Source organism: Quercus robur, chromosome 3 (assembly GCF_932294415.1).
Source record: "Quercus robur chromosome 3, dhQueRobu3.1, whole genome shotgun sequence".
In the NCBI taxonomy this organism is placed as follows: domain Eukaryota; kingdom Viridiplantae; phylum Streptophyta; class Magnoliopsida; order Fagales; family Fagaceae; genus Quercus; species Quercus robur.
Window position 1 is genome coordinate 49,799,127 of NC_065536.1, and position 23,792 is coordinate 49,822,918.

Below are 23,792 nucleotides of genomic sequence, written 5' to 3' on the forward strand. Positions count from 1 at the left end.
TGCTTTCGCTATGTGTCAACCATACTACTATATCCTCAGCGCAAATTGACATGAACACATTTACTCTTTATATTTTACAGATGCAACAAGAAGTAGCTCCACAAGCACTTGCACAAGATAATACATGAATTTCAGTTCGTAATTCACTTTAAAACTGCCTCCTAGACACAAATGAAAATAAAAATAAGGGTAAGCTACGTATTTAGTCCTTATCTTATATATCATATTTCAATTTGGTCCTTAATCTTTCACTTGTGTCAATTTGATCCCCAACCTTCAGTACTGTGTCAATTTAGTCAATGTTATTATTTTTTGAATGTAAATTGATGACGTGTTTAATGGTAAAAATAAAAAATCAGCTTTTGTTAATGTGACAGTACACTAAAATTTTATTTTGGCCATTTTCCATGTCATCAATTTTCACCCAAGATAATAATGATAGGAACTAAATTGACACGACACTGAAAGGTTAGGGATCAAATTGACACAATTAAAAGGTTAGGATAAAATTGAAATATGGTGCAAAGGATATGGACCCAATACATAGTTTACTCTAAAAATAATAATGTAACTTTGCAATTTTGCTTGAGTAAAGCAGAGTAATATAAAAGGGAGCTTTTAGATCAAATTTATGTCTTGAATGATGGTTAGGAGTACCAATTCATTAAAGTATAGACATAGTAAAAAGCTAGGCTTAGCTTTTAGTGCTATCAACTGGCAAGGCTCAGCCTCTTTGTCTTCCCACTAAAGCTCGGATGCGCATCAAATTCGGAAGGCAACATCGTGTAGACTTGGCAAATTTTCCCTTCCCATGGTTGTAACTTCTGTTGTGTAGCATGCAGAGTTTGCTACAAATCCATAAAGACATTTTATTTGTAGATTTTGAAGAAAGGGGACAAATGGTAGGATTGGCTTTTGACCTCTCTTGTAAATTTTGACTGCCATCAATAGCATCATCCCGAAGCTCTCTTGAAAATGCTCAATTAGTTGTTTTTTCATATCTGTTGTAGAGGGTTCAAGAATGGGACTGGAGCTACTGTCCATGTAAACAGGTTTTTATAAGCAGGGAGTTCCTTTGAAGCTGCAATGGTGGATAGGAGTGTTTCCACAAGATGGGGTTGTATCTGCATAAGTCACAAGCTAGTAAAAAACAAAGATTCATATTATCATTTACAAACTAGTCTCCCAATTATTTATTTATTTTAAAAAGGAGTCTATGCCTTTAAAGGAATTATAGAACTTAACTAGGAATAAATATATATAAACAAAATTCTGATACAAAATTGAAAACAACTCTCACCACCATTGACATTGAAGAAATTTTCACAATCCGATTCTACCCATAGTTGGTTTTTACGCGGGCATGTTTTATGATATCCCTTGAGAGGATAAAAAAATGGGAGGAAAGAAATTATAAGAAAAATAAATAAAAAAGTTAAACATATATGGTCATTTTCTCACCTTTTTTTTCAATACGAACTTCCTCTTTTCTCTCCTTGAAACTTCTATAACCAATTCAATTTACTCCATAAATATATAGTAATACCAATAAGACTTAGACAAACACTAAATGACTAATCAATCCAAATTCAAAAAAGTCACATTTTCACCCCGGGTAATCAACCCAAACCCATCCACTCATATAAGACCTAAACCCACCCAATTATTAATTAGGTCAAATGGGTATTAACCCAATTAAACCCAATTTACACTTATGTTAATTGGGTTTAAAATAGGTACCCAATTAGATCCATGTATGATTCAAGTATCATTTACCCAAATCAGTCAACTCTAAAATACCCAAAAACAACTAAAAAGACCAAAATACTCTTGGAACCACCAAAATAATTATAATACACTCCAAATGATCAAATATACCTCGTAACCTCTAAAATAACCAAAATACTCCTGAAATCTCTAAAATGATCAATAATACCTAAAAACCTCTAAAATGACCAAAACATCCTCAAAATCTCTCAAATGAGCCAAAATATAAAACCTCTAAAATGAGTGAAATATTAGGGCTGAGCATGGATTTGGCTTGCCTAACTAAACTGCCCAACCCAACCCGACCTGAAGGGTTTTGGGCGGGTTGGATAGTTCTCGGGTCAGCTGCCAGCTCAATTACTCGGGTCACGGGTCCAACCCGACTCACCCAATTTTTAATATTAAAAAAAAAAAAAATTTAAAAAGAAGAAGAAGAAGAAGAAGAAGAAAAGTTAACATGTTTTCTCAACCTTGAAGATCTTTTGCTTGCCATCCCTTTTTTTTCTTTTTCTTTTTTAATGTAAAAGAAGAAGATGATTAGAGGTGGGTTTTTTTTTTTTTTTTTTTTTTTTTTTTTTTTTTTTTTTTTTTTAAAAGCAAAAAGAGGTGGGTTTTGAAAACTTGAGAAACAAACACACACACACAAGGGAGAGGGAAAAGGGTTCTAACACAAAGGCACAACACAACTCCACTCAAAAACTATGGTAACTTTTAAGGGAGGGTAGGGCAAGTTATACTACACATAACACACTCTTTTAAGCAATGTGGGATAATTACCTTTTTTTTTTTTAAGAAACAAACACACACACACACAAGGGAGAGGGAAATGAGGTTTTAACACAAAGGCACACCACAACTCTACTTAAAAGTCATGGTAACTTTTAAGAGAGGGTGAGACAAGTTATACTACACACAACACACTCTCTTAAGCAATGTGGGACAATTACCCATTCTTTTTTTTTTTTAAGAAACAAACACACATACAGGAGAGAGGGAAATGGGTTTTAACATAAAGGCACACCACAACTCCACTCAAAAGTTATGGTAACTTTTAAGAGAGGGTGCGGCAAGTTATACTACACAACACACTCTCTTAAGCAATGTGGGACAATTACCCATTTTTTTTAAGAAAAAAAAAGGAGGTAATTGTCCTACATTGATTAAGAGAATATGGGTTTTGAAAACTTGGAAAGAGGTTTTTTGATATTATGATCATGCCTAAAATTATGATATTAGATACTTATATTTCTAATATAATATTCAAAAAAGAATTATTCCTAAGATAGATTTCTTTCTTAACTTACAATATTTAGTTAAAATTCTTTTTTTAGTCATAGCCATCTGTTGGAATTTTTTTAATGCAAACCTTTTGAAAATTAAAGTTTCCTTTTGAGTAATGTTTTCCTTCATTAAACCTTGATTCTAAATTTGAATCTCATTTTGAATTTGGTCGTCCATGACAAATTAGGAATTTTGCAACAAAGAAGTCAAACATAAATTCATTAATTTATACTTATCAATAGGAATGTAATTGTATATGCTAATTCAATTTTTTTTTCTCCGAATTTTTTTTAAAAAATCTTCCTAATGCAAAATTTTCATTTGAAAAGTCAAGTTTCCTTTTGAATCATGTCTTCATGTGTGACATATCTAATTTAGTCAAATTCTAATCTAATTAAGTTTCATTAGATAAAGAAAATTAATAATAAGAACGTAATAATATTTGGAGTAACAAGCATATTCATTTGGATAAAGAATATTAATGATAAGAACGTAATAAAATTTGTTTGTAACTCAAATTCATCTTAATATAACCTTTTTTTTGTTGAGAAAAAAAAAATGTGGGTGTTTATGGTTATATTAAACCCCCGGGCAGAGCACACACATTTAGGGATATGATGCCCACTAATGGACTCCTGTTGGTAGCGGAAATCGAACCTGAGTATGTTAGGCAGAGCGAATGAACCATACCCAGCTGAGCCAAGCCCCCATTGGCTCATCTTAATATAACCTTACAATACTACAACAGTCAATAATAGACTAATAGTATGGCTAGAAGTTCTTTACAATGTTAAATAGTAAATACCTATCTCTTGATTGTTCTCTCTAAACGTTTGAAGAGGTAGTAATAAGAACGTAATAATATTTGGATGTAACAAGTATATTCGTTTGGATAAAGAAAATTACTGATAAGAACGTAATAAAATTTGTTTGTAACTCAAATTCATCTTAATATAAGATTACAATACTACAACAGTCAATAATAGACTAATAGTAAGGCTAGAAGTTCTTTACAATGTTAAATAGAAAATACCTCTCTCTTTCTTCTTTTCTTTTTTGAGAAATAATTACAACATACTGCAAACCCCGCAACTCGTACCCTTTCCCCCCTAGACCCCAAGCACTTTGTACATGGGAGGTTCCAATTCAGTTACAAGGCCTTTGACAAAATACCTCTCTCTTGATATTTCTCTCTAAACGTTTGAAGAGGTAGTAATAAGAACGTAATTATATATGGATGTAACAAGCATATTCATTTGGATAAAGAAAATTACTGATAAGAACGTAATAAAATTTGTTTGTAACTCAAATTCTTTTGTTTTTATAGAGAGTTTCAACCTATGACATCCGCTCTTGATGAATGCTCTTTATCATCAGACCAAGACATCAATTAGTTTTTGGTGTAGACAGAAATTGAAACTCAGATCTCTTCTACAACCATCAAAGATTTTACCACTAACTAGAACCCACAAATTCATCTTAATACAACCTTACAATACTACAACAGTCAATATTAGACTAATAGTAAGGCTAGAAGTTCTTTACAATGTTAAATAGTAAATACCTCTCTCTTGATTGTTCTCTCTAATCGTTTGAAGAGGTAGTAATAAATGACGTGAGAGAAAAAAAAAAGATCTTAAATTAAGTTAGCGGATATGGCAATTGACTTTTACTAACTATTGAATCTTTTATAAATCCAAGGTGTATAAAAGGTGTAATTTTTGTCAAATTACACCAGGTGTAACTTGAACCTATCTTATATATATATATATATATATATATGGATAAAACTTAGGTACTGTTCCTTAGGTTCCCTTTTTAAGATTCAGCCATATGGTTACTTAATTAAAAAATACACTTTCATCCTATGTGAAAAATTCCACATGGCAGAATCTTAAGAGGAAAACCTAAGGAACAGCACTTAAGTGCTGTACCTAAGTCTTGCCCTATATATATATATATATATATATATATAGAGTTGGGTTCCAGTTACATCCGGTGTAACTCTATAAACGATTTTACACCACTTAATAACTTATTATTAGATGCGAATTTTGACAAATCTACCGTTGGATTACATTATATTCATATACTCTCAATGCTTGCAAAGTTTCACGGTGATCAAAGATTAATAGTTATGTTATCAATCAATTGTTTAAATTCAAGTTTTTATAGCTTAAAATAATTCATAAAAGATGAGTTTATGGATCACATGGTAAATAACATCCAATTAGCATAAAAATTGGCATGCATATTAAGCACATATAGAACATATAATTCAACGGTAGGATTCTTAAAATATGAATTTAATAACAAATTATTGGATAGTGTAAGGGTGGTATAACATTGCTTAGAGTTACACTAAATGTAACTTGAATCTAACTCATATATATATATATATATATATGACAAGTTCAAGTTACACATTTTTAAGACCATTGATTTCTATAAGATCTAAGGGTTAATAATAGTCAACTGCCACATTTAAAAACTTTATTTTAGGTTTTTTTTTTTTTTTTCCTCTCACCTTATTTATTACAACCATTGATTTCTCTCTTCTTATTTATTTATTCATGATGTCAAAATGAGAACATTTTTTGAGAATACACGTAGTATCTGCATGCAATTCAATGTGCATAATTTTTTCATCCTTCTCAAAGTTGTCGACCTCATCCACTTCAATTTTCAAAGTATTCTTATTTTTATTTTACCTTGTTGATTAACTTCAATTTTCAAGGGTGCAATGATAAATTTAAAAGCGTATTCAACCAAAAAAAAGAAAAGAAAAGGAAAATATATTTTGGCTTGCAGTGATAAATTTAAAAGCATTTTCAACAAAATAAAGGAGAAATATATTTTGTCAAGACCAACAAAAGTAGGAGTTAGCAGTTTCTTTTATAGCATAAATTGTGGAAGGAAATACTACATAAACAAAGTAGTCGGCCCCTAAAAGAAAAACAAAGTAGCCGAAATATATTGCTAATGGATTGTGGTTATATTGCCGTAATTGTAAAATCAGGACATCATCAATAATTAGCTTATTTATTTATTACCTCACTACTTAGAATTTTGACATCCAAATCAGATCTTTCAAACTCTTGAATAACAACTATTCAACATTAGGGATAGTAAAATCTTCATGAAAAGTTTCAGATGATGGCACCAATACCCCGGCCTGCCTACCCCTTGCTTCAAATAAATCCCAGTAACATCCAAAAAAAAAAAAAATATAATATGTACATATATGCAACGCAAGTGATAGGATGGAGCACTGTGATGTTATGCAATAAGGGCACGTTTGGTAGACTGTAATAAATACTGTAATGTAATAGATATTCTTATGGCATAACTATTCGGTTGTTTGGTTATGTTTTTATTATAATGAATAGTTATTCCTTAGGAATAGTTATTCTTCAAATGAAAAATAACTATTCATTATAAAAAATACTGAATATCTATTTCTTCACCTTATGTAATAAATTTTAAAAAAAAAATTCCTAAAAAGCCATTAGTTGCCACATCTTCAAAAGGAAAAAAAATAAATTTTCCTTATTGTTAATTAGTAGCTCTATTTTGACTTTAAAATGATTTAATTACACCTTCTTTTTGTACTCTACTAAATTGTGGATGCATATTCAGGATTTTATTCCTAAATGGTCACCAAACTAATGAATAGTAATACTTATTACATTCCAACTTAATGTATTCATTGTAATACTTATTCCTATTTGTATGTAATAATCATTACAGTGTACCAAACATGCCCAAGTCTCCATAGCAAGAAGGGTGGAATAAAAGAAAATTATACCATAATAACCCGGAGAAAAATAAAAAATGTTCTCATTTTGACAGCATGAATAAATAAATAAGGAGAGAGAAATCATTGGTTGTAATAAATAAGTTGAAAAAAAAAAACCCTAAAATAAAATTTTCTAATGTGGTAGTTGACTATTTTTAACAATTAGATCTCATAGAAATCAATGGTCTTAAAAATGTGTAATTTATTTGAAGTTACACTAGGTGTAACTTGAACCAATCTCATATATATATATATATGGACAAAATTTAAGTATAGTACTTTAGGTGTTGTTCCTTAGATTCCCTTTTTAAGATTTAGCCATGTAGCTACTTAACTAAAACATACACTTCCATTCCATGAGAAAAAATTTACATGACAAAATCTTAAGAAGTGAACCTAAGGAATAACACCTAAGTACTGTATCTAAGTCTTACTTATATATATATATACATATAGGCTAATAAAAAAAACATATTCTATTTAATTCATTTTATTTAATGAAAATTTAACTATTACCATAATCGTCCAATTTATTTTGACTATTCCTAAAAATTAATTATAGAAAGTATCCTAAGATTATTTTTTGTTTATTTTTCAAATAACAAGGATGAAAAAAACAATAAATAAATAAAAAACAATAAAAAACTGACTTGAGACCAACCCGACCATGGGCCAAAATCTTCTGGTTGGGTCGATTTTATTCTTGGAAATTTTGGGTTGGGTTACGAGTGGCTGGAAAATCGATCTGACTAGACAAAAGCTCGGTCCTACAAAATATCCATGAAACCTCTAAATGTCCAAAATACCCCCAAAATCTCTAATTTGAACCAAATTACCCAGAAACCTCTCAAATGACCAAAATACCTACAAAACTTATAAAATGACCAAAATACACTCGAAAATCTCTAAAATGACAAAAAAAAATTCCCCAAAATCTCTAAAATAACCAAAATACCCTAAAAATCTCTAAAATGGGCCAGAATACCCAGAAACCTTTAAAACGATCAAAATATCCTCGAAACCTCTAAAATCAGCCAAAATACCCAGAAGTCTCTAAAATGACCAAAATGCCATAAAAAAAAATCTAAAATGATCAAAATGCTCATAAACCTCTAAAATGACAAAAAAAAATCCCGAAACCTCTAAATTTATCAAAGTAGCCTTGAAACTTCCGAAAATAACCAAAATACCCCTAAAACCTAAAAAAAAAAAAAAAAAAAAAAAAAAACCCTTAAAACCTCTAAAACGGCCAACATACCCCTGAAATATCCAAAAAGACTAAAATACCCTCAAAAGCTTTAACATGACCAAAATACTTCAAAACCTCTAAAATGACCAAAATACTCCTAAATCCCTAAGATGACCAAAATACATCCAAAACCTCTAAAATAACAAAAAAATAACTCAAAACTTCTAAAATTACCAAAAATACCCTGAAAACTAAAAAATGACCAAAATTTCCCCAAACCTCTATAATGACCAAAATACCCCCTAAAATATATATAATGACCAAAGTACCCTTGAAACCTTAAAAAGGCCGAAATGCCCCTAAACATCTCAAATGATCAAAATACCCCTAAAGCTCAACGATGATCAAAATACATCTGAAACCTCTAAAATGACCAAATTACCCTCACACCCACTCAACCCAATCCAAACAACCCAGTCTCAAAATTCCCCAAATTTGAAAGGATGAAACCCCAATGCTGCAATCCCACTACCTTAATTGGCAAGCCCAACTGGTAATCCAAAACCAACAACCCCAAGGAACACTCCATCGCTAGTTATTGAGAAATCCACATGAAAGTTACGACCAATAGATGGGTATATGGGTATAGAGCTCATTAAACCCATAGCCCACCAACAAATTTCAAACAATACGGTAAAAAATGTTACAAAATTCAATCATTGATTTAGTATTAACTTCACTAATCTTGAAAGAAAAAAAAAATCATCAATCCATACACCCATATAAAAAATTTGGCATATCATTGGCTAATCTTCAAAACAAAAACCAGAATCAAAATAAATTTCAAGAAAATGAAAAATACTGCAACCCAAAGATCAAAAACAAAGAGAGCAAAACAAAATTTTATAAGAAACCTCCAAAAGAGCAACTTTTGGCCAACCCAAAGAAACCAAGAATCCTCCAAAGATCTCTCTTTTATACCAAACCAAACCAAGCAAGTCATTTCTAAAATTTTCAACCAAGCAAAACAGTTTCCTTAGAGTTTTTTGAATAAGAAAAGGAATTGTCTTCTATTTGTGTATAGCAAGAATGTTCAAAGTTTTTGTGTTGCTTCAGTACCCATTAGCTCAACAGAGGAGGGAGGTTGCGTTTGAACTCTTTATAGTGGGTTGGGGTCGCCGATTGAGGCTAGTGGGACTATGGCGTTGGGAACCTGGGGTTCATCCTTTCAGATTTTGGGATTTTTGAGTTGGGTTGTCTGGATCGGGTTGATTGGGAGTGAGGGTAATTTTGTCTAATTGAAAATTTTAATTTACACATGCCAATCATTTTATGCCATTTGTTTATAATTAAAAAAATAAATTAGTTTGATCCAAGTCAGGTATGACATTAGCACTCTGTTAAGCCACATAAGATATAAACTAAAAAAATATAAATAAAAAGGATAAAAAATAGTACGTTTTGCAAAGTTTAAGGACAAAAAATAAGCTTTTGAAAGTTTAAAGATGAAAAAATGACTTTTGTAAAAATTTAGGGGCAAAAATGATATTTTACCATTTTTTTAATTTTAATTTTTATGGATTGAGCTTTTATTAAACAAAATGGCAGAAGGCGTTGGGACTGGACAGACTACCAGACACTCTTAATTGGCCATTCTTCCAACTTTGACCAATGCATAAAATCAAAAAGTATAAATCTCCAACTCATATTTTCAATGTAAAGTAAAGCATGTTAGATCTAAAGATTTTTCTCTACCACGCTGCTCTCTCTTGAGACCGTGGTACGTAGAACTTGGTTATCTTCCTCGAAGTGATATTTTCTTCCCTCTACTAACACTGTTGGTAGTAGGGCTTGTTGGGTTTTCCTTTCCTGGGATCTGGGAAACACTTTTCTTCTCTCTCTTTTCTTTTCTAAAATCTCAAAACCACATCCGGAATGGAAGATATCCTTAGTGAATGGGAAAAGTCGTCCCTAACCACTGAAGAAGGGACCAAACTCAGCCTAACAAAATCAAAAAATCTGAAGAGTAAGGAGTACGTATTAGCATCAAAGTTCCTGACAAAACGGGCCATTAACATGGAAGCTATTGGACAAACATTTAAACCCCTGTGGAGAGCCCGTAATGAGTTTAAGATCAGGGAAGCAGGTGACCATGTTCTGCTTTTTATATTTGAGTTAGAATCTGATGCTGAAAGAGTTTTATCACAACAGCCATGGTCCTTTGATAAACATTTAGTGCTATTCCAGCGCTATGACTACAAGACTCCAGCCAAACACTTGCGCTTCACAAAGGCCAAGTTTTGGGTGCAAATACATGGTTTACCAATGAGATTATTGGATCCTGAAATAGCAATAGAACTGGGCGAATCTCTTGGAGAAGTATCAGAGACGGAGAATCCGAAAGAGCTGGTGGGAAACGATTTTGTCTGTGTGAAGGTGGAGGTGGATATCTCAAAACCCCTATGTCGAGGCCGTAAAATTGATATAGGAGAAGACAGAGAGTGATGGGTGTCTTTCAAATATGAAAAACTCCCTAACTTCTGTTATTGGTGTGGCTTAGTGTCCCATGATGAGAAAGAATGTGAGAAACGATTCATGGATAGAAGCTCTGGTTCTAAGGAAACACAAGGGTATGGTGCTTGGCTTAGAGCGACACCGTACAATCCAGGAAAATCATCCAATACGATTGTTTCAGGTATGGGTGATGGCCTTGGAGGTCTGGATGGAAGTACCACCATGAAGCAACCAGTCAGGCCAAGAAAGGAACCTTTGGTAGGCACACAGGGTGTCAGCCAGACTCAGGCCAACATAGAGTCACATTTAAGCGCTGACTTCTATGATTTGTCAAATATGGATATTGCGGAAAATAGAGACATTCCTCAGCAGATTCCACGTGAGATTTCCCCCCAAAATTCCCAGGTAATTAATGACTTTCCTATTACATGCCCATCACCCCATCCAAGAGATTTTGAATCCCAAATTGAAGAGATTGATACGGCTCTTAAAAAGTTTGACTCCCATGATTTTAGCACACCAGATATGACAGTTGGCACCTCAATTTATGCGGCCTCTAATGGAGACAATTTAGGAGTTGTTATGAATAGGGTGGAAAGCGGGGAACACCAGAACTTGGCACACGTGGGTAGTCAACTTATACCTACTATACCCGACACAATTGAACTCAGGAGATGGAAGAAGTTGGCACGTAATATCCCTAAGACAGATTCAAACACACAATCTCCAGTACCAGTAAAACGGGGAAGAGAGGAGGGTGATGAAATCCAACTTGAGTTACCTTGCAAAAAATATCAGGTTTCAAGAATGGACGAACAGGACATTTCAATGGTGGAGGCAGCTTAACAGCCCCGCCAAGCACCATGAGTATCATTGTATGGAACTGTCGTAGGCTTGGGAACCTGCAGACAATGAAGGAGCTTGAAGTGATGATTCGAGCTAAAGATCCCTCCGTCGTGTTCTTAGTCGAAACATGGGCGGATGAAGCTAAGCTACAAGAGATTAAGCACAAGATAGAATTTGATAATTTATTCTTTGTGGAAAGAAATAATCGAGGGGGCAGTTTGGCACTATATTGGAGGAATTCTATTGATGTACATGTAGATACTTTTTCCAAGAACCATATTGACTCCATCATTAATAAGGGTGGGGAAGATGAATGGCGCTTCACAGGTTTCTACGGAGAACTAGTTTCCCACAAAAGATTTGAATCATGGAATAAGCTCCGACAACTCCAGAGAAAGTTTAATCTCCCTTGGTTGTGTGCTGGAGACTTTAATGAAATTTTTGGCAGTTCAGAAAAACTAAGAGGTAGTAATAGAAGTCAAGCGCAAATGCAGTTATTCCGGGATGTGGTGGATGAATGTGGTTTTATTGATCTTAGATTCTCAGGCTATCGGTTTACATGGCAGAAGCACTTCTCTTCAGGTCACTCTTTATGGAAGCGACTTGATTGAGCATTAGCAACTAACGATTGGCTGTTGAGATTTTGCAGGTACAAAAGTCCAACATCTACATGCAGACTCATCTGATCACTGCCCGCTATGGATCAATACCATGATACTTAACTTTCACAATGCACCAAAACTCTTTAGATTTGAAGAGATGTGGCTGGCTGACCGGGGATGCACTGAAATAGTTGAGGCAGTCTGGGATGCTAGAGGTAGTACTTTCGTACTAATGGCGTAGTGCATTTACAAGTTTAGCTTGTTATGTATGTACATATATCTTTGTGGAAGAAATCTTGAAATCTATGTGTGATTGTTGTAAATAGATCTTCAAGCTTGTCATGAATGATTGGTCAATAGTCTTGTTTGTCTTGATACTTGTATAAACTTGTGCCTATATCTCTTCCCACTTTATTTTTATGTTTTTGCTATAGAACTCACCAAATGTAAATCTCCAAATGAAAAGAGATATTGAGCTGCAAAAGCCTGTCGCACATACTAGTATTTGACTAGGAAAAAGGAAAAGCGACTTTTAAATTAAAATGAAAAGGTGCTCAAAAGCCAAAGGATAACTCTAATTGTTGAAATATCAAAAATTTCAAACACCAATCTCAAAAGGAGATGTATTATCCAAAAAGGATCAAATGTCATGAATTATGCAGAAGCCAAATGAAAAGCTTCTAAATTTTCTAATCATTCTCTTGTGGGAGTTCATATATGTTCATTTCTATAATTGAGATAGACTACTTAATTTCGTATCAGTTGTGTATGACTTGATTGAATTGATCATTTAAGCTTCACTCTAGTACTATTTCACACTTGATCCACACACACAACACACAAGTTTAATGTTCAATGAATGTCAATTTCATTTGTGTGGTTGTACATGTTCAAATGTGATGTGTGTGTGCTCAACCATATGTGGATCAAACCAAAAAGATTTTTTTTTGTTCTTTTTGTTTGCTTTTGGAAGTGATTTGTATCACCTATGTTTTTAAAAATTTTTCAAGTTGTGTTTGTGTGAAAAAAAAAACATGTTTTCTGGGTGTTTTCGTGACCCATTTCATATGCAAGCTCAACTGGGAGTTAAATGGTCCAAATCTCATGTTTTTCAACTTTGTACAGAGAGTTTCGCGACTGTTTCATGAGTAGCTCGCGAGTAAGGCTTACTCGCAAAAAATTTTGCAAATACTTTCGCGAGTTAGCTTCCCACGAAAATTCCCAGATCAGCTTTTTAAAGGGCATTTCATGGGAAGTTTGTTTTAAACTTCTCCCATCTTCTCTCAAACCCCTATTTTAATACTTTAACATCAAAACCCAACTAATTTCAAGTGTTTTACATTTCATAAACATATCTAAGGTAATCTTTGTTAGGTTTTGAGTTTGTAATGTTGGCAAACCATGACAAAAACTAAGTCTTATTAGTTTAGAATGGTCTACATTGAAGCCCAAGACAAAAAAAAATCAAGTTTGGGACAAAAACACATGAGTTACAAGCTGGTTGGTTCGATCAATCGAAAGAAAGGTTCGATTGGTTTTCCTGGGTTATCATATCGTTTTGTTATTTATCTTTTCGCTGCTTTGCATGATATGATTATATGATTGTGTTAACCTAGATCTGAAACTTGGACTAAGCAATCACTTGGCTAATTATCTAGGTTAATCTAATTGTAGTTTTAAGGGGTCTAAAAACCAACAATCTTTAACTCTTTTCATCTATTTTGATCCTTAGATTATACTTTTTGGGGTTTTGTGTTCATAGTTGAGATTTTTTAAAATGGGAGTTAGAAAACTTAATTTTTGTCAATCTTTTTTATTGGGCTTTGTTTTAAATGATGATTTGCTTTGGATGTTGGCCCCTTGTGGTAAAATTAAATGTATTTAGGCAAGATTTTCATATATTCTTGCATTGTTTAACATACATGTGTAGTGTGTGCACTCTAAATGTTTGATAAAATGCCCAAATGACATTTTCTCCTTTGCTGCACACACTCTAACACTTGACATGTTTTGCACTTCTCTCATGCTAGTCAAGTCTTTTTAGACCTTTTAGCACTTAACATGTTCTTGTGTCTTTGTCATGCCTAGGTTTACATCATGTTCCATCATCCTTAGCATGCCATATTCTTTATGCTTTGTAGCAATTTTTTTTTTTTTTTTTTTAATGTTTTTGTCTTATGTTTAAGCTTTATTTTCTCATTCATCTTGCACCCCTCATGCATCATACCCTTGCTCATATCTTCTTTTCTTTCCCTCATTCCTATTGATTGTTTTGTCTATTCGTGACAAAAAGGGGGAGAGTATACTAGAGAGTATACAGGTTTGTATTGTCATTTCTATATGACTCATGTGCACACTCTTAGGGGGAGTAATTCTATCTCATGCACATTCGTAGGGGGAGAAAGCTATAGGGGAGATGCATATACTAAGGGGTAGAAGACATTTTCCTTATTTTGGTTTGGTTTATATTACTCTTATGCCCTAGTAGGATCTTGTTCCTAGATGCATATACTTTATGTATTTTGCATTGGTCGAGTGTTGGACATGCATTTATCCTTATGCTATTGTGCTTTATTGATTGCATGTTCGGATGATCATTTGCTTTGCTATATGATCATTGTGGTCATTTCCATATGACTGTCATGTGTTTGATCAAGTTGCTCATATGTTTCACAACATGTTTACTTGATCGCATTTTACTTGTCACATTATACTTGTCCTTTTATCACTTGATTTACCTTGAGGGTCTAATGTGTTTTGTGCAAGTGTTTCAGGTTACAGGTATATATGTTCCAAGTGCTACACAGCTTCTAGATTTAGGTGTGAGTGAGTTTTGCCATTATTCCTAAACTCACGTTTAAGTCTGGAGTCTGTTATAGGGTGTTTTGTCATGGAATAGCCAAAGGGGGAGATTGTAAAGTTGTGATTTACAACTATGTTTTATGTTGGTTTTATTCCATGACAAAAAGTGTTGTAATTGCTCTAATTTTGTTCCTTGTATTTTGTGGGATTTTATTGTATTGGGTTTAGTATTAAGTTGGTGAAGACTTAAGCTTAAATGAAGAATTAGTGGATTTCGAGAGAAGCTCGCGAGAAGCTAAGCCGCGAAAGAGCATGTGAGGAGCACATGACTAGAAGCTGAAGAGTCGTTTTCGCAAGTGTCTCGCAGGTAAGGCCTTCCTGCGAGACAGTCGCGAAACATTTTACCTGGAGGATTTTTATGTGCGAATTCCTTACCCTTCACCCATACTATATATACCTTCATTACCCACAAATGTAAGTGAGGTCATTCACAGAGAAAAACCCTAGATAGGTTTTCTACAACACACACACCCATCTTTTTGAGAGAGAGCTACTCATCCTTAGTGAGAATTAATTGTAACCTCTTCTCCTTCCCTCTCCCATTATCATACCTTGAGAGGAGATTTATATCCAAACACAATTTACACATTTTCAGAGTGTAGTGAGTGTTTTTGGTGTTGCTGGGAAGCATTGGAAGAAGTCAAGGATGGCAGATGCAACATGGAGCTTGTTGCGGGATTTGGAGAGTTAGACAAAACACAGTTCCGAGAAGCCTTGTTGGAGTAGGAGCTTGGAGGGCTTAGGTATAGAGGGTAGATTAGGCTTGGAGGGTCTCTTGCTTATCCATGTATCCCAACTGATTGTTTAGTGGATCGATTACCGCTTGGAGGGCGACGGAGAGGTTTTTCGCTGAATTCTTCAGTTTCCTCTTCTATAACAAGTCTCGGTGTTATCTGTGTTTGCATCTCTCTTTCCTACTCTTGTTCATTTCATTTTACTGCTGTGTTGCTTTAAATATGGATTAGAGTAGCTCCCTTGCTTGTATGCTTGCTTTTACACTATTCCGCACTTAGTATTAAGTTAGTGTAAGATCAACCAAGCCGTAATTTGAATTGGAGGTCTAAACAACTCTTGTGTTTTTACCCACCACAATAGGCCCGCTGTAACAGCTCGTTTTTCTTGTAGTGACCTACACTTCATGATTAGGTACATTATTCTCTCAAGATTAAGAGTTTATGTAAATAGAAGTTGTTGGTTTTTAGACCCGTTAAAACACAATTGATTTAACCTAGGTAATTAGCCAAGTTGTTACTTAGTCGAATTTAACAAATCTAGGTTATCACAATCACAAAGATCATATCATGCAAAGCAGCGGAAAGATAAATAACACAAGATAAGATCACTTAAGAAACCAAATCGATAAAAATCTGGGAATGATTTAACTTAGCTATCCTCAAGGTAAAAAAACAAATCCACTAGAAAGAATCAAAGTTCATACAATAAGACTTACAAGCCCCCACGCTTAACTTCTTATTGCTACCCACCAGTAGAACTTACTAACACGACCACGTGCAAGCTCCAAATCCACGGACTCTTCTTTCTTTGGCCTTTGCAAAACACAAACACCCACGTTTGTGACTTTGAGATCCCACTCAAAGGTTAGCAACACAAACTCTCATGTTTGTGACTTCAAGATCACCCTTGAAGGTTTAGATCATCAACACCTTTGATGACAAGAGAAGGCAGCAATTTCTACAATATCGGATCTTGAGATTCTTCAAGGAATAGCACCGATAGAAGACATAAGAGAGCTTTTTAGGAACAAAACCCTAAATACAAAAGAGGCACACTCTTTTCTCTCTGAAAAGCCACATAAAAACGTGCTTAGGGTTTCCTTTATATATTGGGAGAAGTAGATTAGAAACCCTAATCCTTAATGGGCTTGAATTGCTGGGTTTAATTAAAATTCTGCAGATACGACTTTCGATCGATCGAGCCTATCTTTCGATCGATCGAACCAGACAGATTATGAAATCTTCTTCCTGCAGCTTGTATGTTCTTGAATCTTGACTTGAATCACCTTGAGCACTGTCTAATAATACCTATAGACTCTAAGATCTATATCTAGACAAGTTTGTGTTCACGATTTGCCAATTGTTCTAAACATTTAGAACCTAACAAACTCCTCCTTTGGCAATTCGTGACAAAACTTTCATACAAAATGAAATGCTCAAATATAAGAACAACCCAATACAATAAAATGCCCAAGTACATCACAAATCCCAATCTAAGACTCCTAACTTAGAAGTTACAAGAAGAGGTAGAAGGTCTTGATCAGAATGCACTTATCTTTCCTGAAACACTCAACAAACACATCACCGCATGTGTAGAAAGAAAGACATATAAACAATAATATGAAACAAAATATAAAAAACAAAAGTAAATTCTAACTCTCCCCCTAAGTTAGATATATCAAAAAGTTTTTATATTCTCCCCCTAAATAAAACAAACAGGTCATCTATGTCTCCCCCTTTTTGTCACGTATTGACAAAAACTATCCAATCAGAAGATAGACAGAAAACATACGCAACAGAGTAAGAGAAAATAGAGACAACTCCCCCTATGAAGAACAACAACTCCCCCTAAGAACCACAAAGGTTAAAAAAATTTCTCCCCCTATTAAAATAGGAAAAACAAAACAAGTTTTGGGAAAAATAGTTTTGGGGAAAAATAAAGGGAGTGGGGATAAAAAAAGACACAAACCAAGTTTAAAAAAAAACTAAGTTGAGGATACACATGAAGAAAAGATATTCTCTCTTTCAATAAAATGCAAACATAGCACTATGTGTCCCATAAACAGTTGCATGAGTAGAGAAAATATTTGCACATTGATTATCCATTATATCTCTTAAGAAAAAAATTTCTGCAATTCACACATAAAAATAGCATATACTAGAAAGTACATAACTCAAAAATTAATCAATCAATTTTTAAATCAAGTTGAGTACCCAATTTAGCAAAGTGTATGCATGTTATGTGTGAAAACAATGAGAGATATGACTGCAAAACTGCAAGATGGATGCAGAAAACAATGCAATGCATGTGAATCCTAAACATAAATGATGCATGGAAAAAACAAATTTTTGAAAAAATAGAGCAAATTCAGAAACTCCTCAAAGCACAATATTTCATGAATGAAATGCATGAGTATGAGATTAAAAGTTTTTTTTTTTTTTTTTTAAACACTTGAATTCAACCCAGATCTTCCAAAAAAAAGTTTTTCAACCAATTTGTCCTCAAAAACTCAAACGTTAAGCACATTTTGCATCAAAATCAAGGAACTTTAATCTTGGATGACCACAACAAGATCACACACAATATAATGTACCAAGTTTAGCAAAGAGTAACTTGTGTAGTGTGTGCAACTAGCAAAAACTTGAGATACATGTGAGGTGATATGTAAATAGAAATCAATCACAATGTCTACAAAATTCATCACATAGAATTTGAAAGAGACTATCACCTAAAGAGTTACATCATATAACTCTCACATCTCCTAGAAAACAAGCTTGCAATCATGTAAGTTTCTTGAATTATGCCTCATAATATACACACCAATTTTAATTCATTTAGAAATTTATTAAAAGGCCAGGATAATGTACACACCAATTTTAATTATGTGATTTTGGCATCAAGCCTAATAGTACACACCAATTTTAGCATTTATAATCGAGGCTACACCTTATGTTCTTTTTGTGCATGTGCTACACTTTCTCGAGTACGAAATCTTACGATATGCACTAAGGTATTCATAATTGGCTAGTGAATAGTGGTGAGATAGTTATTTATGCCTTTCTCTAAAGGTTCAAGTCCAACAGTCAAAGACATGTGACTACAAGATCAACACAAAGTGATTAAAACCATAAACATTTCCCCACACAACATGCACTACAAAGTTTCAACTAATAAAGTGTAATAAGTAAGCTCATCAAAGCTAAACAAGGTACATAAACTTGTTATGTAAAGATAATATGGTCAATCATTGATTATAAATCCAAGATGTGAAAAATACAAAAATCTTTTTGGTTTTAAAAAATTTATGACCAAAAACAAAAAGCACACATTATGCTAAATGAACAATGCAAATGCTATGCATGATAATGCTTAACTAAGCTGTAGAGGGTACACAAACAAGAAATATCAATTTCTTAATTAACCCATGAGTACATGTACAAACTAGTATATACTCACACAAAATCAGAAATAGCTTAGCACTTATTTAACACATACTATTCAAGTTTCTCCATAATGTCAAGCATGTTCTAAATCAAGAGAGAGATATCATAACTCATGTAATCCTCAAGAAAAATAAAACTCGACACAAAATAAAATATTTTTGTCATTTTGAAAATTTTTCAATGTTTTTGGATTTTTTTTTTTATAAAAAAAATTAAAAAACAAAACAACAAAAACAAAACATGTCCACAAACAATTGAAAGAATTAAATCATGGACAAGTCAGCAACACTCACCTTAGAGAATTTTTTCTCACCCATATAGCACGAGTTTTCGGCTTTGAAGGTGAAAATCCATGAGAAGCAGAGTGTATTTGAGGGATTACACCAATCTTCTGAGAAAGACTGAAATTCTGCAAATTCCTTTCACAAGCCAACAAGCTCAAATTTTTCAAAAGAATAAGAAACAATTTATATGGACTTATGGTAGGAGAAATATCATCACAAATCCTAGATTGAAACACAGAATGCTTAAATTTCAGTTTATGACAATTAGGACGAATGTGACCACGGACACCACAAAAATGACAGACAGGAACAAATTTAGGAACATCAGCATTCCTAGTGGGGTTTCTAGTCACAGGCTTTGGTTCTTGCCTCAACAAAGAACAATTTGTTCTAATATGACCAACAATACCACAAAGGTGACAGGTAGGCAAAAAAACAGATTTATTATGCTCTCTAACAGGAGGTTTAGACTTAGGTTTAGAAACTTCAGCGTCAACATCAGAACTTTTACCTTTGTCTAACCTAGCAAAATAAGCCTTTTCTTTATTATTCCTCTTGAAAGGAAGGATATAAACTTTCTCAGTTTTAGGCTTAAGAGAAACAGAAACACTTCTGTTATCAACAGCAAACTTGGTACAAGTCAAATTTTCAATTTTAGCTTTAGATTCAACTAACTCTTGTTCCAAGCTTTTCATCTTCTCATCTTGAGAGGAAATTTGATTTCTCAAAAATTCATTCTTTTTATTAGATTCATCTAATCTAACAACCAATTCCTCTTTTTCAAGATTAGCCAATTTTAACTCTTCCTTAAATTTCTTAGCAATTTTCATAGATTTCAATAATTCCATACGAAGAGTTTCACAGGCATCAATAAAATCAACAGAAGCATGAGCAGAAACATGATCAGAAAAACACTTCAAATTATCCATGACAACAGGGGTCAAGGATCAGCTCTTAGATCAAAAGATCTAAAACAAAAGAGCAATCTGCTCTGATACCACTTGTTGGTTTTTAGACCCCTTAAAACACAATTAATTTAACCTAGGTAATTAGCCAAGTTGTTACTTAGTCTAATTTAACAAATCTAGGTTATCACAATCACAAAGATCATATCATGCAAAGCAGCGGAAAGATAAATAAAACAAAATATGATCACCTAGGAAACCAAACCGGTAAAAACCTGGGGAGAATTTAACCTAGCTATCCTCAAGGTAAAAAAACAAATCCACTAGAAAGAATAGAAGTTCATACAATAAGACTTACAAGCCCCCATGCTCGACTTCTTATTACTACTCACCAGTAGAACTTATTGACACGACCACGTGCAAGCTCCAAATCCACGGACTCCTTCTTTCTTTGGCCTTTGCAAAACACAAACACCCACGTTTATGACTTTGAGATCCCACTCAAAGGTTTAGCAACACAAACTCTCCTGTTTGTGACTTCAAGACCACCCTTGAAGGTTTAGATCATCAACACCTTTAATGACAAGAGAAGGCAACAATTTTTACAATACCAGATCTTGAGATTCTTCAAGGAATAGCACCGGTAGAAGACATAAGAGAGCTTTTTAGGAACAAAATCCTAAATATAAAAGAGGCACACTCTTTTCTCTCTGAAAAGCCACATAAAAACGTGCTTAGGGTTTCCTTTATATATTGGAAGAAGTAGATTAAAAACCCTAATCCTTAATAGGCTTGAACTGCTGTTTGGGTTTAATTAAAATTCTACAGATACGACTTTCGATTGATCAAGCCTGTCTTTCGATCGATCAAACCAAACAGATTATGAAATCTTCTTCTTACAGCTCGTATGTTCTTGAATCTTGACTTGAATCACCTTGAGCATTGTCTAATAATACCTATAGACTCTAAGATCTATATCTAGACAAGTTTGTGTTCACGATTTGCCAATTGTTCTAAACATTTAGAACCTAATAGAAGTCGTGAGATTTATTATTCATTTGACAGTCGTTAGGAGAATAATAAATCTCACAGCGGTTCAGTTCAATATGTCTTAACTTTTAAAACATATCAACTAGAAGTCTCCACTTCCATGAATAAGACAAATCATCTTAGTTGATATGTTATAATCTTAACAGATGAAATGCCTAATTTCATCACCGACTACGAATTAAAATTCTGAGTTTACAAAGAACTTGTGATTTATATTTTCTGTGACTAAATCACATGCTATGCATCTCATGGACTATATGATAATATCCAAATATTCATGTTACCCTTATTTTAGATAATAATAAAACAACTTTATTAATCATAACATTAAGTCATACATAATATCATACATAGCATCATACAATAAGATTTAAGGGCACTAATCCTAACAGCCTAGAGGAGTTAAATTTGGGCAATAACCAACTCATTGGGAATATCCCTCATTCTTTGGGGAATTTAAAACGTTTGGAGATACTGGACGTCCAAGACAACAAGACAAAAGGAACCATCCCAAAATCAATTGGACAACTTCGGAGTTAAGAGAGTTGCATCTCTCTTGGAATTATTGGCAAGGTATCATGACTGAAACTCATTTCCTAAATCTCACAGTATTGTATGAGTTTTCCTTGTCATCATCTAGGAACCTTTTAGTTTTCAACGTGACACGTGACTGGATTCCTCCTTTTAGTCTACATTTTGTCTACATTTCTGACTGTCAATTGAACCCTACATTCCCTACATGGCATAGAACACAAAAGGATCTCACACAGATCCATTTCGTAAATACTGCAATTTCAGATACAATACCGAATTGGTTGTGGAACTATTCTTCACAGCTTGTGGGTTTAGATCTTTCTCATAATTAATTAATGGGAAACCTCCCTAAGTCATTAAGCTTCTCTTCCCTAGAGTCGGTACATCGAGATTTCAATTATTTAGAGGGTCCACTACCACTATGGCCTAATGTGACAAGACTCTCTTTGAGTAGCAATTTACTTTTTGGACCAATATCGATAAGAATCAACCAAGAAATGTCACACTTGATAGCTTTAGATCTCTCTGGCAACTTTCTAAATGGTAGCATCCCATCATCCATAAATGGACTAAGACAATTGGGCTATCTTGTTCTATCAAACAATTATTTATCTGGAAATATCCATAACCACTGGAAGAGTATGCAAAGTCTGGTCTTCATAGATCTGTCCAAGAATAATCTATTTGGTGGCATTCCAAGCTCAATGTGCTCACTACCTTCTCTTATGTGGTTGCAATTGAATAACAACAATTTTTCTGGGAACCTCTGTTTATGACTGAGATTTGTTTCAAGCAAATCACTATTAACACTTGATCTTGGTGAGAATAAATTGTTAGGGACCATACCAAAATGGATTGGAGAAAGTCTTTCCTCAGTAAAAAAATTAAGCTTAAGAGGAAATATGCTCATTGGAAAAATTCCCAAACAATTGTGTGGTATCACTAATATCCATGTCTTGGACCTTGCCCAAAATAATTTCTCAGGATCTATTCCATCATGTCTTGGTAGTTTGGTTGGTTACAAGCATTTCTATGACACGAACTTTGGAGATGTTGCAGAGCATATGGATTTGGTTGTTAAAGGAAGACAATATGAATACTATGATCAAATCGCAAATGTTAATCTCATGGATTTTTCAAAAAATAGTCTTTCAAGGGAGATCCTAGCAAAACTAACAAATTTGACGTTACTGAATTCCTTGAATTTGTCATGGAATCAGTTGACGGGAAAGATACCAGAGAATATTGAAGCTTTGCACCAATTAGAAACTCTTGATCTCTCATGCAACCATCTTTTAGGTCACATTCCTCCAAGCATGTCATCTATGACTTTTTTGAGCCATTTGAATTTGTCATATACAACTTGTCTAGACAAATTCCATCATCCAACCAGTTTCAAACCTTCGATCCATCTATTTATGAAGGTAACCCACAACTTTATGGGCCTCCTTCATTGCCAATAAGTTTCTCAATGCCAGGTGACAGGAATACAGAACATAAAGATCAAGAAGATGTACATGTACATAACAATGGTGAAGATCAATTTGAAAATTTATGGTTTCACCTAAGAATTGTGCTGGGTTTCATTGTGGGATTTTGGGTTGTTTGTGGCAGCTTGTTGATAAAGAAGTCTTGGAGACATACATACTTCTGTTTTGCTTAATAAATGAAAGGCTTTTAGTGGTCATTACATTGAATATGGCTCATCTGCAAAGGAAGATTCAAGCAGAAAAGACACTGAGACTGGGATTTATTGAAACTAGTTTATATGTGTGTGTGTGTGTTTTGTACTTAGTCATTGTATTGTACTTAATATTTAGGCTTTACTTTTGGGTTAAGTGATATCTTAATATGTTAAGTCTCGAGTGGAGTCTCTCTAAGGTGTTATCTCCCTAAAAGGGACTTAAATAAATTTGAAGCTTTGTATCACAGTTTGTACTTCTCATGTATTGAAGATGCTTGTTACCTCCATTGCGCACAA

The 23,792-nt window shown here is 33.8% G+C and overlaps 2 protein-coding genes across 2 annotated transcripts in view; both read left to right on the plus strand.

The window, feature by feature from the left end:
- LOC126718201 (receptor-like protein EIX1) overlaps positions 1-23,448 on the plus strand; it is an 89,027-nt gene extending 65,579 nt beyond the window's left edge. Inside the window, exon 2 of the mRNA XM_050420292.1 lies at positions 23,290-23,448. The gene's annotated coding sequence lies outside the window, so the exon portion shown is untranslated. The remainder of the gene's footprint in view (positions 1-23,289) is intronic.
- On the plus strand, positions 9,972-10,541 carry LOC126719713 (uncharacterized). Its single transcript, XM_050422239.1, has one exon. The coding sequence runs from the start codon at positions 9,972-9,974 to the stop codon at positions 10,539-10,541; it is 570 nt and encodes a 189-aa protein (XP_050278196.1).
- Positions 23,449-23,792: the final 344 nt, after the last annotated feature.

Coding starts and splice junctions, on each gene's coding strand:
- LOC126719713 (XM_050422239.1), top strand. CDS start 9,972: ATGGAAGATATCCTTAGTGAATGGGAAAAGTCGTCCCTAACCACTGAA.